We start from the raw sequence: 14,949 nt of genomic DNA on the forward strand, positions 1-14,949 counted from the left end.
CTGCTAGGAATTTGATCCGGAAGAATTTTACTACCTATTGGAAGCAGCAGAAGGCCATGCCAAAGAAGGACAGGGTATTAAAACTGACATTCCCAGGTACATCATTAGCCAACTGGGACTCAATAAGGATCCCTTGGAAGGTGAGTCCCTGGGTTGTTCCTACCTTTGACTTTATTTATGCACCGTCGCCTCATAGAGGAAATCTTAAGTGGCAAATCTTTATTTTTTCCTCATGTTTTGGCTCTATCTATTGAAAAGTCCATATCTGGGGACTGGTTGCTATTTGAAGGAAATAGCCATAAATTGGGTCCTGAGATGCGACTGAGCATGACCCATTTTGTGTCTACCTAGAGTGTGGGTCAAGGCCTTGACATCCTTAGAAGCCTGTCAGCCTGAGAATGCCAGAGTGTCCCAGAGGGTTTTGATTTCAGTCTTCACTGAGTAGTTTTTCTCCTGCAGAGCTCAGTTGGGCTCTTTTTGAGAGTACTTCTAATTTTTAAAATGTTGCTAAAGACATTATCATTAATTAAACTGACATTTAAATTTGCTTTGGAAGTAATGCAGTTGACGGTAGATTACTTTAAATTGAGTATAGTATTCATAGGGTATATTCTTGTTTACTTAAAGTATAAAACATAGTAATATACAGGAGAACCAATAAAAAAATTTTTTTAAGCTTATAAAAGGATTTATGGGCTGGGCGCAGTGGCTCACGCCTGTAATCCCAGCACTTTGGGAGGCTGAGGTGGGTGGATCACGAGGTCAGGAGTTCCAGACCAGCCTGGCCAATATGGTGAAACCCTATCTCTACTAAAAATGCAAAAATTAGCTGGGCATAGTGGCGTGTGCCTCTAGTCCTAGCTGCTCGGGAGGCTAAGGCAGAAGAATCGCTTGAACCCAGGAGGCGGAGGTTGCAGTTAACCTAGATCGCGCCACTGCACTCCAGCCTGGGCGACAAAGTGAGACTCTGTCTCAAAAAAAAAAAAAAGTTGCTTCACATTTTAAAATAATATTATTAAATTAAATACAGAAAATAGGAAGCATCCTGCAAGTGAACTTTTAAAAATCTGATATTGGTAAACCACTCCCCTGACAACCTGTTCCTGTTCATGATTGTTTAGGATTGTTATTTATAACATTTAGTTATACACTCCCCCAAAAGACTCAAAAACTATCATTGACTCCTTCATTCAAAATTGTCTTCCCGGTTCATTAAATTGAATTTGCAAACAGTGTTTATCTTGTTAAATTGTTTGTAATGGTAAATGTTGGCACAGAGATTTTCCCATCTGAAGCCAGGGAACCTGCTGCTCTCTGCCCTGCTCTCCTATTTCCCTGCTTTGTTTGCTCCTATGGCCATCGTATCTTTGCTTCCAGTGAAATGATGCGTGCATTACTGTGAGATAATGCCAGATAAATTTATACTGTACTGAAAGCAATTCCACAACAGATTCATCACTTATCAGAGACTGGTGGCTGCTTTTCTGAAAAGTTCCCTGGGGAGAGATTTTTCCCCATGGCTTTTAAATTACCATCTTTACCTTTTTGAATCATGAGTCTTCAGAAATGGTTTAAATCAATGAAATAAAAAGGGCAGATGTTTAATGGTATTTAGATGAGTTTTAAAAATCACTTCAGGCATTACAAAATGATGCCTTAGCTTCCTGCTTCAAAAGCTGACTCTTGGTTCCATTCCATTACTACCCACTGCTTACAAATAATATGTATTTCTCAGATAATAGTTATTTAGCAGAAATTCTATTTAAAACAGAACCATCTTTTAATTTTTTTTTTTATGAAAATAGTTGGAGTTGGGGAGGCTGTCAAAGTAGATTATAGTGACTCTTCACGCTGGTGTAGTTAAGATTGCGTCAGCTCTTGAATTGTGGACCAAGTGACTTCTTTAGTTTTCTTACCTGGCAATCACTGTAGGCTGAACTTTGGTAGGTGAATAATCTGAGGCCCATGTAGAAACTAGCTTTCTAGAGGCTCTAAAGAAAACATGAATAGTGATCTTTAACAAGTTTGGAGTTTAATCACTGGGAGTTGTGTTTTTAACTCTTGACACTTAATTTAAGATCTGAGGCTAGTTTTTGTTTGTTTTTTTGGGTGTTTTTGGTTTTTTTTTTTTTTTTTTTTTTTGGTTTTTTTTTGGAGACGAAGTCTTGCTTCGTTGCCCAGGCTGGAGTGCAGTGGTATGATCTCAGCTCACTGCAACCTCTGCCTCCTCAGTTCAAGTGATTCTCCTGCCTCAGCCTCCCGAGTATCTGGGACTACAGACGTATGTCACCATGCCCAGCTAATTTTTGTATTTTTAGTAGAGACAAGGTTTTACCATGTTGGCCAGGCTGGTCTCGAACTCCTAACCTCAGGTGATCTGCCTGCCTCGGCCTCCCAAAGTGCCGGGATTACAGGTATGAGCCAGGGTACCTGGCCCTGAGGCTAGTTTTTAATCTATTTGTTGACATTTGAAATATGACTTCTCCAGGTAATTTAATAAACAATTGCACCACGGTGAGTGGATCAACTGAGGTCAGGAGTTTGAGAGTAGCCTGGCCAACATGGTGAAACCCGTCTCTACTAAAAATACAAAAATTAGCTGGGCGTGGTGGCGGGCGCCTATAGTCCCAGCTACTCGGGAGGCTGAGGCAGGAGAATCGCATGAACCCAGGAGGCGGAGGTTGCAATGAGCCGAGATGGCGCCATTGCACTATAGTCTGAGTGACAGAACAAGACTCCCTCTCAAGAAATAAAAAATAAATGATTACAAACCCTGATTGTTCTACATTTGTTTCCCTTTCCTGTCAGCGTCTAAATTAACATACCTTAGACCTGTCCTTTGAAGGTTAGGAATTGGGAGTTCTGGAGCTGGGCTGCCAGGTCGGCACCCTAAGCCAGCACTGCACACTGTGTGAACCTTGACTATCCAAAGTGATGCACTTCTTTGTGCCTCAGTTACTTCCATAAAAATGAGATAATAGGCCGGGCGCGGTGGCTCACGCCTCTAATCCCAGCACTTTGGGAAGCCGAGGCGGGCGGATCACGAGGTCAGGAGATCGAGACAATCCTGGCTAATCTGGTGAAACCCCGTCTCTACTAAAAATACAAAAAATTAGCCGGGCGTGGTGTCGGGCGCCTGTAGTCCCAGCTACTCGGGAGGCTGAGGCAGAACAATGGCGTGAACCCGGGAGGCGGAGCTTGCAGTGAGCCGAGATCGCACCATTGCACTCCAGCCACGCTGACTCCGTCTCAAAAAAAAAAAAAAGAGATAATAATAGCATCTACTTATAGGATTGTTTTGAGGATTATATGTTTATATTTGTAATTGTTTAACTTAGTAAGTGTTTAATAGATGTTAGCTGCTGTTGCTGTTTTATTTAAACACTATTAATATTTGTCCCTTTCCTTGAGAGCCCTTCCAACTAGATGCATTTTAGTTCACCTCCAAGTCCACAAATCTAAGGTGCTAGTCATATTGGACATTGACATCATTTGAATGAGACCAAGAAAGTACATAGTTTGCGCTGAACTCATTTTTATTCTGGAATTTCCCCTATAGGTAAACTGAGAAGGTTGTTGTCAATGTCCACTTATTCCAGAATCTAGAATTTATAAATTTTTATCTAAAGGTAATACTCCAATGTTGTTTTGCTTCATATCTCTTATGCATAATATCTGCCCAGAAGGGATGATCATATTTATGAGAACGTGAATACAGAAAATAAGAACCTAAGAAATTTTTAATTATTTAATTTTAAATAAAATTAAGTTTATTTAAATTGAAAATTTTAAATATATTTAGATGCACACAAAAATATGTAACTAAAAACTGACTTTTATTATGCATGTTCAATTTTGAAAAATTGGAAAGTACAAGTAAAAGAAGAAAATATTATCTCTGATCCTGTCACTGAGCTAAGACCTATCACAGTTTTAGAGAAAATTATTTCTTGTTTTTTAAATAAAAAATGATTTTTTAAAAGTTTAAAAAAATGAACAGTAAAAGAATTTGATTTTCTCATCTACTTCTATAAATTCAAGGATGTATTCCAATGCGAATTGATCAATTTAGACACTTTTGTCTCTTAACTGAATCATCAGGGTAGTACCTAAAGCTAGTGTCAAGCATGTGATACCCAATCCAAGGCTGATTACACAATATAATTAATAATAAATAACAGTCAACATTTAGTAAGCATTTAATTTTTGTTAGTATGCTAAGAGCTTTACATGCATTATCACATACAGTACTCACAAAAAGCTCTAAGAAGTAAGTAATATTGTTTACGTTTTACAGCAGAAGAGCTTGAAGTTAAAAGGTCAGTCAGTCAGTAAATGCAGATAGTAGTGGTAACCTAAGTCTTTTAATATCCAAATCTCTCTTAACCACCATTATTACTTCCTCTCTGACAAATTTCAAACTCTTAGTGTCTTTGGCAGGGTATTTCTCAGTGGATATGAAGGAATGGAACAAGAGATATGCACCACAACTTAAGAATCGTTCCCTAGCTGTAGTCAGTGCTGCTTTGATGCCCGCCAGAGCCTGGAAAAGACTTGCCTCTCTCGGATACCTGATTCTAAGCAGAGTTGTTGACCCACCAAAGCCTTTCCAAGCTATGGTGATTGCATCAGCCAATGAGTTCCTATGCCCAGCCTCTAAAGTTCCTATGTCTAGGTGTTGGCAAGAAACGGGGTTCTGGGGAGGGGCGTGTAGTGAACAATTTCAAAATACCAGTTGCTGCCTTTTTTTAGATTTGAGATTTTCCCGTAGGCACATTGGAATCTAGAGCAATTTTTTTAATATTGGAGAAACTATTTTTCTTTTGTTTCAGCTTAGTATTCTTATCCAATTGCAATATTTTTATTAAGCTTACTTTTTTTTTTTTTTTTAAACTTAGAAATGGCTCAATTGGGAAACTACGACAGTGGGACAGCAGAAACTCCAGAAACAGATGAATCAGTGAGTGTAAGTATATTTCTTGATGAAATATGATGTTGGTTTTTCTGTTTAGCATCTGGAGACTTTGGCTGTGTTCGTTTATTTATTCAACAAATGTTTATTGTGCTTCTGTGTGCAAGGCACTGTGCCAGGCACTAAGCATACAATTTTAGCCCCTTCTTTCAAAAAGAAACGAAACTTAATAAAAAATCACATGCAAAAAATAGAAATGATAAATATGAATGAGATCTATGAAGAAAAAAGACCATGTGCTACCATAACGTAAAGATATTTGCCATAGTCTGTCCAGTCCCAAAAGATTTCCCAAGGAAATGGCACTTGAGCTAAACATAACAAATTACTAGGGTAAGAAGGGGCAAAAGGAACATTCCAGACACAGGCTACATCAGAGGACTAAGCCAGGGAGACGGCAGAAACTAGAACACTTGAGTAAAAACTGGATACTTAGGTCCCTGTTGTTCATGTTTGTCAGGTTTTTTGTTTTTGTTTTTTAAGAGCAATGGGACTGAACTTTGGAGGAGGTGTATGGGTATATGAGGGTGGGAGGAGTGGACAGGGAGATAACCCAATCAGAGTTATGACTTGAAAAAAATCACACTGACTGCAGTGCAGAAAGCAGTGGAGTGGGAGGAGGAGGGAGGGGTGACCACGTGGAAGCCAGTTCAGAGCTGCTGCCGTGGCACAGGTGAGAGGCCCTGGATGCTGGTGCCATTCTCCTCAATTGTGAACACCAAAAGAGGAACCAGGATGCATCAGATTAGGGATTAGGAAAGCAGGAGCAGGCTGTGTAGCCTAGGGGATAAGAACCCAGGCTCTGGAGTTAGGTTGCCTAGATTTGAAAACACTGCTTTCTACCAGCTGGGGTTTGGGGGAAATTTCTATGTGCCTCAGTTTCCCTGTTTGTAAAAGATTAAATGAGATTTTTATGTAAAACGGTTGGGACAGTATCACATAGTAAGTGCTGAATAAATGATAGCTGTTTTATTAATTTTATTATCTGACTCATAATTTTGAATGTATCGAGACTAAAGTTCCTTTGAAACATTCAAGAAGATCCATCAAACTGGCAGCTGTATATAAGGTCTGGTATATTCTGGCACTCAGAGGGAGAGTTTCTGGTGGAGGTGGAAGTGACTTAGGAGTCATCCATGAACATAAATGAGATCACTCATGTAGGGAAGAGTTAATGAGATTAGAGAGCCTTGGACAGAGCCTTGCAGCCCAAAGCCATGAAAGAACAGTAATAGTGAGTGAATTACCTTCTGAGCCAGTGCAAAGTAGATAAGAAAATAAAAAAAGAATAAAAAAGTTAAAAGAGTAATAGTGAGTGACTAAACAAGTAAGTGGTCCCAGTCTTGAAGTCTGTTTTCTGTGATGGAGCATTGGCAGGTGATGACTAGATAGATCCAGATCTTGGCCAGAGGCCACGGGGGAGAAGAGGAGACAGATGGTTCAAGTTGAAGAGGTCAAGTAGTCTGGAGGCCAGAGTGTTGGGTCGGTTATATGTGTAGACACTGAAGTCACCCTGGATGGTGAGAGAGCTCTTGGGCGGAGCGGAAGGTGGGTAGCCGAGTCTTCCAAAGATGAGTGGGGATGACAGGGTCAGTGATGACAGTGCTGAGTTGAGGATGACGGCGCCCACACAGGGTTTCTTCCAAAACAATAGGAAGGGAATTCTGGACTCTTGCAGAGGGCAGCAAAGAGCTGGTAACTCCCTCTCCATGCTAAGATAAATGGGGCATGAGAGAATTTCTTTTAAGCATTTTTTTCTATTCCCATCGTTTGAGTTAAACTTTTTAAAGAGCTGTCTTTTTGAAACTTGTTTTGTAAGCTGTGTTAGATTTCTAGCATGGAAGTGAAGAAAGGCAGGCATTCTGTACTTGGGTGTTCCACGTGTTGCCTACTACTTTTCTGAGCAATGAAGATTGCTGCAGGAATGAAAGAGACATGCTCTGTCAGGGATACAGCCCCATGTAGAGCCACTCCGGCCCATTCTTTTTTGGCCGACAGAAACCAAAGGGAAAGCTTGGCATTATGGAGTTAAATCCCAAAATGTTAAAAGACTAGGACAAGGCCAACCTGAGTAGTTTACAAAAAGAAATTAATATCAGGAATTGTCCTTGATTGCCTGGAAATGTGGATTCGCTTAAGTGACAGTGTCACAAGGAGTTTGTCAGCATTGCTGTGGATGATGGCTCTGTAAAGCTATCCCTCAGGTTCCTGTGGCTGGAATACTGTACTTCCACATATTATATAACAGCATATAACTCAAATATTATCTATTTGCTGATAAAATAATTTTCTTAATTCTGAACTGCTTTTAACTTCCATATTTTGTTTCCAAGAGCTCTAATGCCTCCCTGAAACTTCGAAGGAAACCTCGGGAAAGTGATTTTGAAACGATTAAATTGATTAGCAACGGAGCCTATGGGTGAGTAATTCAAGAAAAACTCTCTATTGTATTTCTGCACACTCAAGTAATACATTTATTCTTCACATTTATCTAAGGCCAAATAGATGCTGTATAAGGACTTGACTTTTAAGATCACTGCTTCCCTGAGACTTGTATTGTACAGTCAAAATCGCTTCTTACTGGACACCTCATCAGAAAACATGCCAAGTGACCAAGTAGTTACTTAAGAGGGTTGGAGAGAAAGACTTTCAAGGAAAAATTTTATTTACTCTTGTTTCTGCCTCCTTCATTTTTGCCCTTCTGGGTTAAAAGAAGTACCTGACTCTTGATTGAGATATATATGTATATATTAAATAGTATATTATATATAATCATATATTTATAATTTTCTGTATAGTATTACTACATGACAAATAGCCTGTATTTCATGTCTGACCAGCAGACAACCTTAAGATAAATGTCTTTAAATAAGTCTGGTTGAAGGTTTAGAGCAGGAGTGTCTAATCTTTTGGCTTCCCTGGGCCATATTGGAAGAAGAACTGTCTTGGGCCACACATAAAATACATTAACATGAACAACAGCTGATAACTGGAAAAAAAAAATCACAAAAAACTCATAATGTTTTAAACAAGTTTACGAATTTGTGTTGGTCTGCATTCAAAGCCATCCTGGGCTGCGTGTGGCCCACGGGCTGTGGGTTGGATAAGTTTGATTTAGAGTAATATGTTTGTTTTAGTCTTTATTACACCAGGATTTTTTTTATTTCGTTTTGTTTTAAATTTATTTATTTATTTATTTTTGAGACAAGATGTTGCTCTGTCCCTCAGGTTGGAGTGCAGTGGTGCAATCATAGCTCACTCACTGCAGCCTCGAACTCCTACACCGGGATTTTCAAAATTGAGCTGTATACTATAATCTAATGATATTAATGGTGTTCCTTCCTTGATCCCTTTTTATAGACACACAATTTTCTCCTTGTGGCAGTAAACAGTGACAGGATTCTTCTGAGTTACTAATAGTTTAGAAGCGTAATTAATGCACAAACTATAACCTGATCCAGTTTAGACAGCCCAAGAGTTCTAGTTTAATTAAATATTAATTCCAATTCTATCTGTATATAAAGAGCAATAAACAATCTCATAGACATTTATTGCTGTTTATCACACAAATGAGCAGATGAAATAAAAGAGGTTTTTGTTGTGCCACAAGGGATGTTTCTGTTACCATTTTTTTCGCCTCGAATATTTTCCACACCATTAACTTAAGAACTTAAATATTTGTGAGTCCCTTCTATGCTTCACTGATTTGTTTTCAGGATATGTCAAATGCCATATTTCCTGTTGTGGCTTATAAATGCTTTCTGATGTATTTTTGCAATATTTTATTTTTCAAGGACCTCATTGAAACTTTTCTACCTAGGAAGATGGTTCTAGCATGCATTTCATTATGGTTTCTAGTTGCTTATCATTTGTTTTTTAGTTCTTTACACTTTTGGAAATGACCTGAAGATTTCTTTCTTCATTAGGGAGAAGATTTAAACTTTGATTTAATGGGTATATGGGTTTGAGCACTGCTAGATTTTATTAGCAGTGGAATTCTGGAATAAGATTATCTGTGAAGCACCACTTTTAAAAATGCGGGCATATATCTTAGCAGTATTTGGAGTTCTAACTGGTTGAGTAAACTCATTTGTAGTGCGATTAAACCACTGTATAGTAGATGAGGTATATCACACTTTGGGGAATAGTTGGGAATATACAAGAAGTTAAACAAGCTGTGATTCAGTAAACACCCAGGATGCAGGCCAAGTCATTAATGCACTCACAAGCTGCCTGTGGGAGTCTCTGCTGATCAGCCAAAACTCTTTTTTTATTTTTCTCATCTCAGATTTAATCTCTCATTTTATTTCTGATAGACTTTCTCCACATTTTAATAATCTTTAATTTGAAATTTGAATGGAACCACCCCTATCGGTTCACCCAGTCAGTGAGGGTGATTGCAGGCTTATGGGAACTGGCTGAACAAATGTATCCCCCTATGGGTGGCTGAACTGGCCCTTCTAGAGGCTTCCTTAGGTATCCACGCACAGGATCTACCACTCACATCAGTGACTCAGAAAGGCACCGATTCCATGACTCCTCAAAAACTGGTGGAGCTGGGAACTAACCCTGTCATTAGGAAGGGCTTCTATCTGCAGTGCTAAAACACACATGGCTTTCTCAGCATTATGCTTGGTGAAAATTCATGTTATAAAGCCAAGTTGATAAACATCTGATTTCCTTCTCTGTTTAACACACTTCTGATCCCTGACTGGAAGTTAAACGTGTCTTTTTGCCAACTTAGTGCTTTATAGAAAGCTAGGGCTATGTACCTGGCACTGTGCTGGTTTCTTTATATATGTTCTCTTCTCACAAGAGCCCTTGTGTGGTAGTTGATATTATTTCCACTCACATGTAGGCAAGGAGAGGTGCAGAGACAGAGTCACGGATATCCTGATTTCTAAGTGGAACTCTCTTCTCTCTATAAGGTATCCATTTGTTAAAATGTTCAGCCATCCTAATTGGAGTTGTAGAGGTACTGCTTCTTCCAGTGAACACCTCCACCAGAATCTTTAAGTCATAACTTCAGATGTTTTCAAAGTAAAAGAATAAAATTGATTTAAAATTTTTAAAAGTAAAAAACTAATTTTGAAAGGCGCACCATTTCTCCCCCACTTTGCCTTTCCTTCTAATCTTGATGCACATGATTCTCTTTTACCTGTGAAGGGGCCTGGGACATGTCTCAAAGAGGCACATGTGCACAAGCGGCATACGCCCTGTCTCCCACATGCTCTCACTGTAGTCTTTCCTCTCAACTTTCCTCTGGCACACGCACCCTCATTCCCACATGGAGATTTGCTAGCACGGAGTCACGTATTGGGCTCTCAGAGTCGTGCATAATTTTATACACGCTAGACGTTCATGCTCGCAATAAGGGCTGATTCATTCTGCTCTAGATCCTGTCAGCTTCTAGTTCCACTTCTCCCCACCCTCCCACACCTCAGTTCTGCATGGGTGGGGAGAAGCTTGGCTCAGAGAGAACTAAGGTCTTTGGTTACGTCTTCCCCGCCCCCCACCTTCTACCCTTGGGTTTTCCTGTTTCACAGGGAGGTCAGTGTAGGAAGAGAGACCGAAGCAGCCTCTTCAAAGAAAGCACAATCTCTGGGACCAGAAAGCAGAGAAGAAATGTGGAGCCACATCAGTCAGTTCAGTACAACTTTTAACACTCAACAGTGTTATATATCTGGCTGTCGGTGACTGTCGTATCTCTCCTTGTTTCTCTCTGTCTCTCTCTTTCTCTCTCTTTGCTAACTTTAAGCACATTTGGAACATCAACTTAAAAGAGAAAAGATATACATACATATATATACACACACAACAATTATTACTAAATAAACAAATTTCAACATCACGAGTAACATTCCCAAAGCAATACAGAAATGTAAAAACCCAAGAACAGAAAACAAACAAAAAATCCACCCACAACTAATTCTAATAAGGAAGTCTGTTTGACCCTTGTGACTTCATCAAGATATGCATGTCCTCAGGCGGCGATATCTCAAGCTACTTATAGGATTCTTTTAAATTGGTTTAGGTCAGTTTTCCCAAGGATTAACTGATTATTGTAAGTACATCATAGCAAGGGAAAGCAGAAAGTCAAACAAAGTTTTATGAACTGATAATCTGAGAATAAAGACTAAAGCCATTTTTTATACAGTGCCACAGAGAGACCCAGTAAGGATGCTGGTCATACTGGGCCGGAGGCATATTTGTCTTTTATTTTTTCATAAAATCATGGATAAGTCCATTCTTCCTTCACTCCTATTCTCAAACATATTGCAGAGTAGTTATTTATGTAAGAAATGGTGATTCTTGATTGAAAATCAGAATGGCCACCTTGTGGTCATCTGTGAAATTCGTAATATACGTCTAAGGCTCCTCAGCAGTAAACTTACTCAAAACCAAATATTGAAGGAAGAGATAATAAGCTGTATGCCACTTTACTCTCCAGAATAGGCAAACTATAATACAAAGATACTGGTTTCTCCCTGTCAGTATTTAAAATTCTAACTTTCATTTTGAAATATATATTTCCTGTTTGAAAACCCCCTGTTTTGGTTCTTTTTTTTTTTTTTTTTTTCATTGTTATACTTTAAGTTCTGGGGTACATGTGCAGAACGTGCTGGTTTGTTACATAGGTGTACACGTGCCATGGTGGTTTGCTGCACCCATCAACCCGTCATCTACATTAGGTATTTCTCCTAATGCTATCCCTACCCTAGCCCCCAACCCCTCTTCAGGCCCCGGTGTGTGATGATCCCCTCCCTGTGTCCATGTGTTCTCATTGTTCAACTCCCACTTACGAGTGAGAACGTGTGGTGTTTGATTTTCTGTTTCTGTGTTAGTTTGCTGAGAATGATGGTTTCCAGCTTCATCCATGTCCCTGTAAAGGACATGAACTCATCCTTTTTTATAGCTGCATAGTATTCCATGGTGTATATATGCCACATTTTCTTTATCCAGTCTATCATTGATAGGCATTTGGGTTGGTTCCAAGTCTTTGCTATTGTGAACAGTGCCGCAGGAAACATACGTGTGCATGTGTCTTCATAGTAGAATGATTTATAATCCTTTGAGTATATACCCAGTAATGGGATTGCTGGGCCAAATGGTGTTTCTAGTTCTAGATCCTTGAAGAATTGCCACACTGTCTTCCACAATGGTTGAACTAATTTACACTCCCACCAACAGTGTAAAAGCGTTCCTATTTCTCCATATCTTCTCCAGCATGTGTTGTTTCCTGACTTTTTAAGGATCACCATTCTAACTGGTTTGAGATGATATCTCATTGTGGTTTTGATTTGCATTTCTCTAATGACCAGTGATGATGAGCTTGTTTTCATATGTGTTGGCTGCATAAATGTCTTCTTTTGAGAAATGTCTGTTCATATCCTTTGCCCATTTTTTGATGCAGTTGTTTGTTTTTTTCTTGTAAATTTGTTTAGGTTCTTTGTAGATTCTGGATATTAGCCCTTTATCAGATTGATAGATTGCAAAATTTTCTCCCATTCTGTAGGTTGCCTGTTCACTCTGATGATCGTTTCTTTTGCAGTGCAGAAGCTCTTTAGTTTAATTAGATCCCAATTGTCTATTTTGGCTTTTGTTGCCATTGCTTTTAGTGTTTAATCATGAAGTCTTTGCCCATGCCTATGTCCTGAATGGTATTGCCTAGGTTTTCCTCTAGGGCTTTTATGGTTTTAGGTCTTGCATTTAAGTCTTTAATCCATCTTAATTTTTGTATAAGGTGTAAGGAAGGGATCCAGTTTCAGCTTTCTGCATATGGCTAGCCAGTTTTCCCAACACCATTTTAAACAGGGAATCCTTTCCCCATTTCTTGTTTTTGTCAGGTTTGTCAAAGATCAGATGGTTGTAGATGTATGGCATCGTTTCTGAGGCCTCTATTCTGTTCCATTGGTCTACATATCTGTTTTGGTAGCAGTACCATGCTGTTTTGGTTACTGTAGCCTTGTAGTATAGTTTGAAGTCAGGTAGCATGATGCCTCCAGCATCCTTCTTTTTGCTTAGGATTGTCTTTGCAATGCAGGCTCTTTTTTGGTTCCATATGAAATTTAAAGAAGTTTTCCAATTCTGTGAAGAAAGTCAATGGTAGCTTGATGCGGATAACATTGAATCTATAAATTACTTTGGGCAGTATGGCCATTTTCATGATATTGATTATTCCTATCCATGAGCATGGAATGTTTTTCCATTTGTTTGTGTCCTCTCTTATTTCCTTGAGCAGTGGTTTGTAGTTCTCTTTGAAGAGTTCCTTTACATCCCTTGTGAGTTGTATTCCTAGGTATTTTATTCTCTTTGTAGCAGTTGTGAATGGGAGTTCATTCATGATTTGGCTCTCTGTTTGTCTATTAATTGTATATAGGAATACTTGTGATTTTTGCACATTGATTTTGTATCCTGAAACTGCTGAAGTTGCTTATCAGCTTAAGGAGATTTTGGGCTGAGATGATGGGGTTTTCTAAATATACAATCATGTAATCTGCAAATAGAGACAATTTGACTTCTTCTTTTCCTAATTGAATACAGTTTATTTCTTTCTCTTGTCTGATTGCCCTGGCCAGAACTTCCAATGCTGTGTTGAATAGGAGTGGTGAAGGTGGGCATCCTTGTCTGGTGCAGGTTTGCAAAGGGAATGCTTCCAGTTTTTGCTCATTCAGTATGATATTGGCTGTGGGTTTGTCATACATAACTCTTATGATTTTGAGATACGTTCTATCAATGCCTAGTTTATTGAGAGTTTTTAGCATGAAGTGCTGTTGAATTTTGTTGAAGGCCTTTTCTGCATCTGAGATAATCATGTGTTTTTTGTGGTTGGTTCTGTTTATGTGATGCATTACATTTATTGATTTGCATATGTTGAACTAGCCTTGCATCCCAGGGATGAAGCTGACTTGACCATGGTGGATCAAATGACAACATTTGTATATCAATACTTATCTTCTATTTGAGGGATGGCCAAGTTATTTTCTGTGCTCCTTTGTATTTCTGTCCTGCTACCATCATCTGATTAGGAGCAACTCAAGTTATCTGTGGATTCTTGATAGTAGCTGATCAGTAGTTGAAGAAAGAAAAATATACTAAAAGCCTTTAATCTGATACAAAAAGAACTAGTAGTTGGTTGTTTAATTTAAAAGTTAGTCAAAGTAGAAAATAATTTAAAAAGATACATGTTTTAAACATTTTAATTTAGCCTAAATATACATAAATTTCCTAGTCTGTTGATGGAAGGCCTTTTCAAGAAAGTCAGTGTAAACCAGACTTACAATACATTGTTTCTGTTTTCCAATTTTACCTTCATTAATGGTGAAACAAGAACTCGAAGCAATATGAATGTAGGAATCTAGATTTTTGTTATTTTTTCAACTTTTGCCAATCTTGTCACCCACATTAAATCAACAGGAATTTAATTTAGTAACTCACATTTATTAAGATTTTCTAAAACATTTGTTTTCTGATAAACAATAGTGCTTACCCTTTTTACACTCATGTTTCATCAGTTTAAATATTTGTTTAAATTAGTTAACCTTAATATCAAATCTAGCCAGCAAAACAGGTGTGGGAATCACTCAGAATGGTGGGAGCCCAAGGCTTTGATCATACTGAAGAGTACCACCAGTTGGTGTGGAAAGCGCTGGGCACCCAGCTGGCTGGTTTACAGTGAGAGTGACAGCACTAGATCATTTGGTGCATTGATTATGGGAGGTATGGTGAAGAAGCTTTTTACTATTCAGTGAAGGAAGAACTAGAGAAACAAAGAAATGAGAAGAGAAGAAAAATATGAGCAAAGCAAAAATAATAATAATGTTTAAAAATATAGATGTGTGATTTGCTGAATAAAGGAAAAAGATGAGCAGGATGAGAAGACAGAGATAAAGATACACATACATGAAAGAAGAAGTAATTCCTAGCTGAACACTTAAGGGAAAAATGTTAACGTTGATTAAACTGGGATTGAATAT

General features: G+C 38.6%; 1 protein-coding gene across 15 annotated transcripts in view; it reads left to right on the forward strand.

Annotated features, from left to right (window-relative positions):
- Positions 1 to 14,949, forward strand: part of MAST4 (microtubule associated serine/threonine kinase family member 4) — a 576,418-nt gene that overhangs the window by 518,417 nt on the left and 43,052 nt on the right. For all 15 annotated transcript variants that reach the window (XM_017959600.3, XM_017959601.3, XM_017959602.3 and 12 more), the window contains 3 exons: positions 8 to 140; positions 4,899 to 4,966; positions 7,306 to 7,391. In XM_017959600.3, the coding sequence (XP_017815089.2) occupies positions 8 to 140; positions 4,899 to 4,966; positions 7,306 to 7,391 (287 nt within the window). The remainder of the gene's footprint in view (positions 1 to 7; positions 141 to 4,898; positions 4,967 to 7,305; positions 7,392 to 14,949) is intronic.

Source organism: Papio anubis, chromosome 5, assembly GCF_008728515.1.
Source record: "Papio anubis isolate 15944 chromosome 5, Panubis1.0, whole genome shotgun sequence".
Classification (NCBI taxonomy): domain Eukaryota; kingdom Metazoa; phylum Chordata; class Mammalia; order Primates; family Cercopithecidae; genus Papio; species Papio anubis.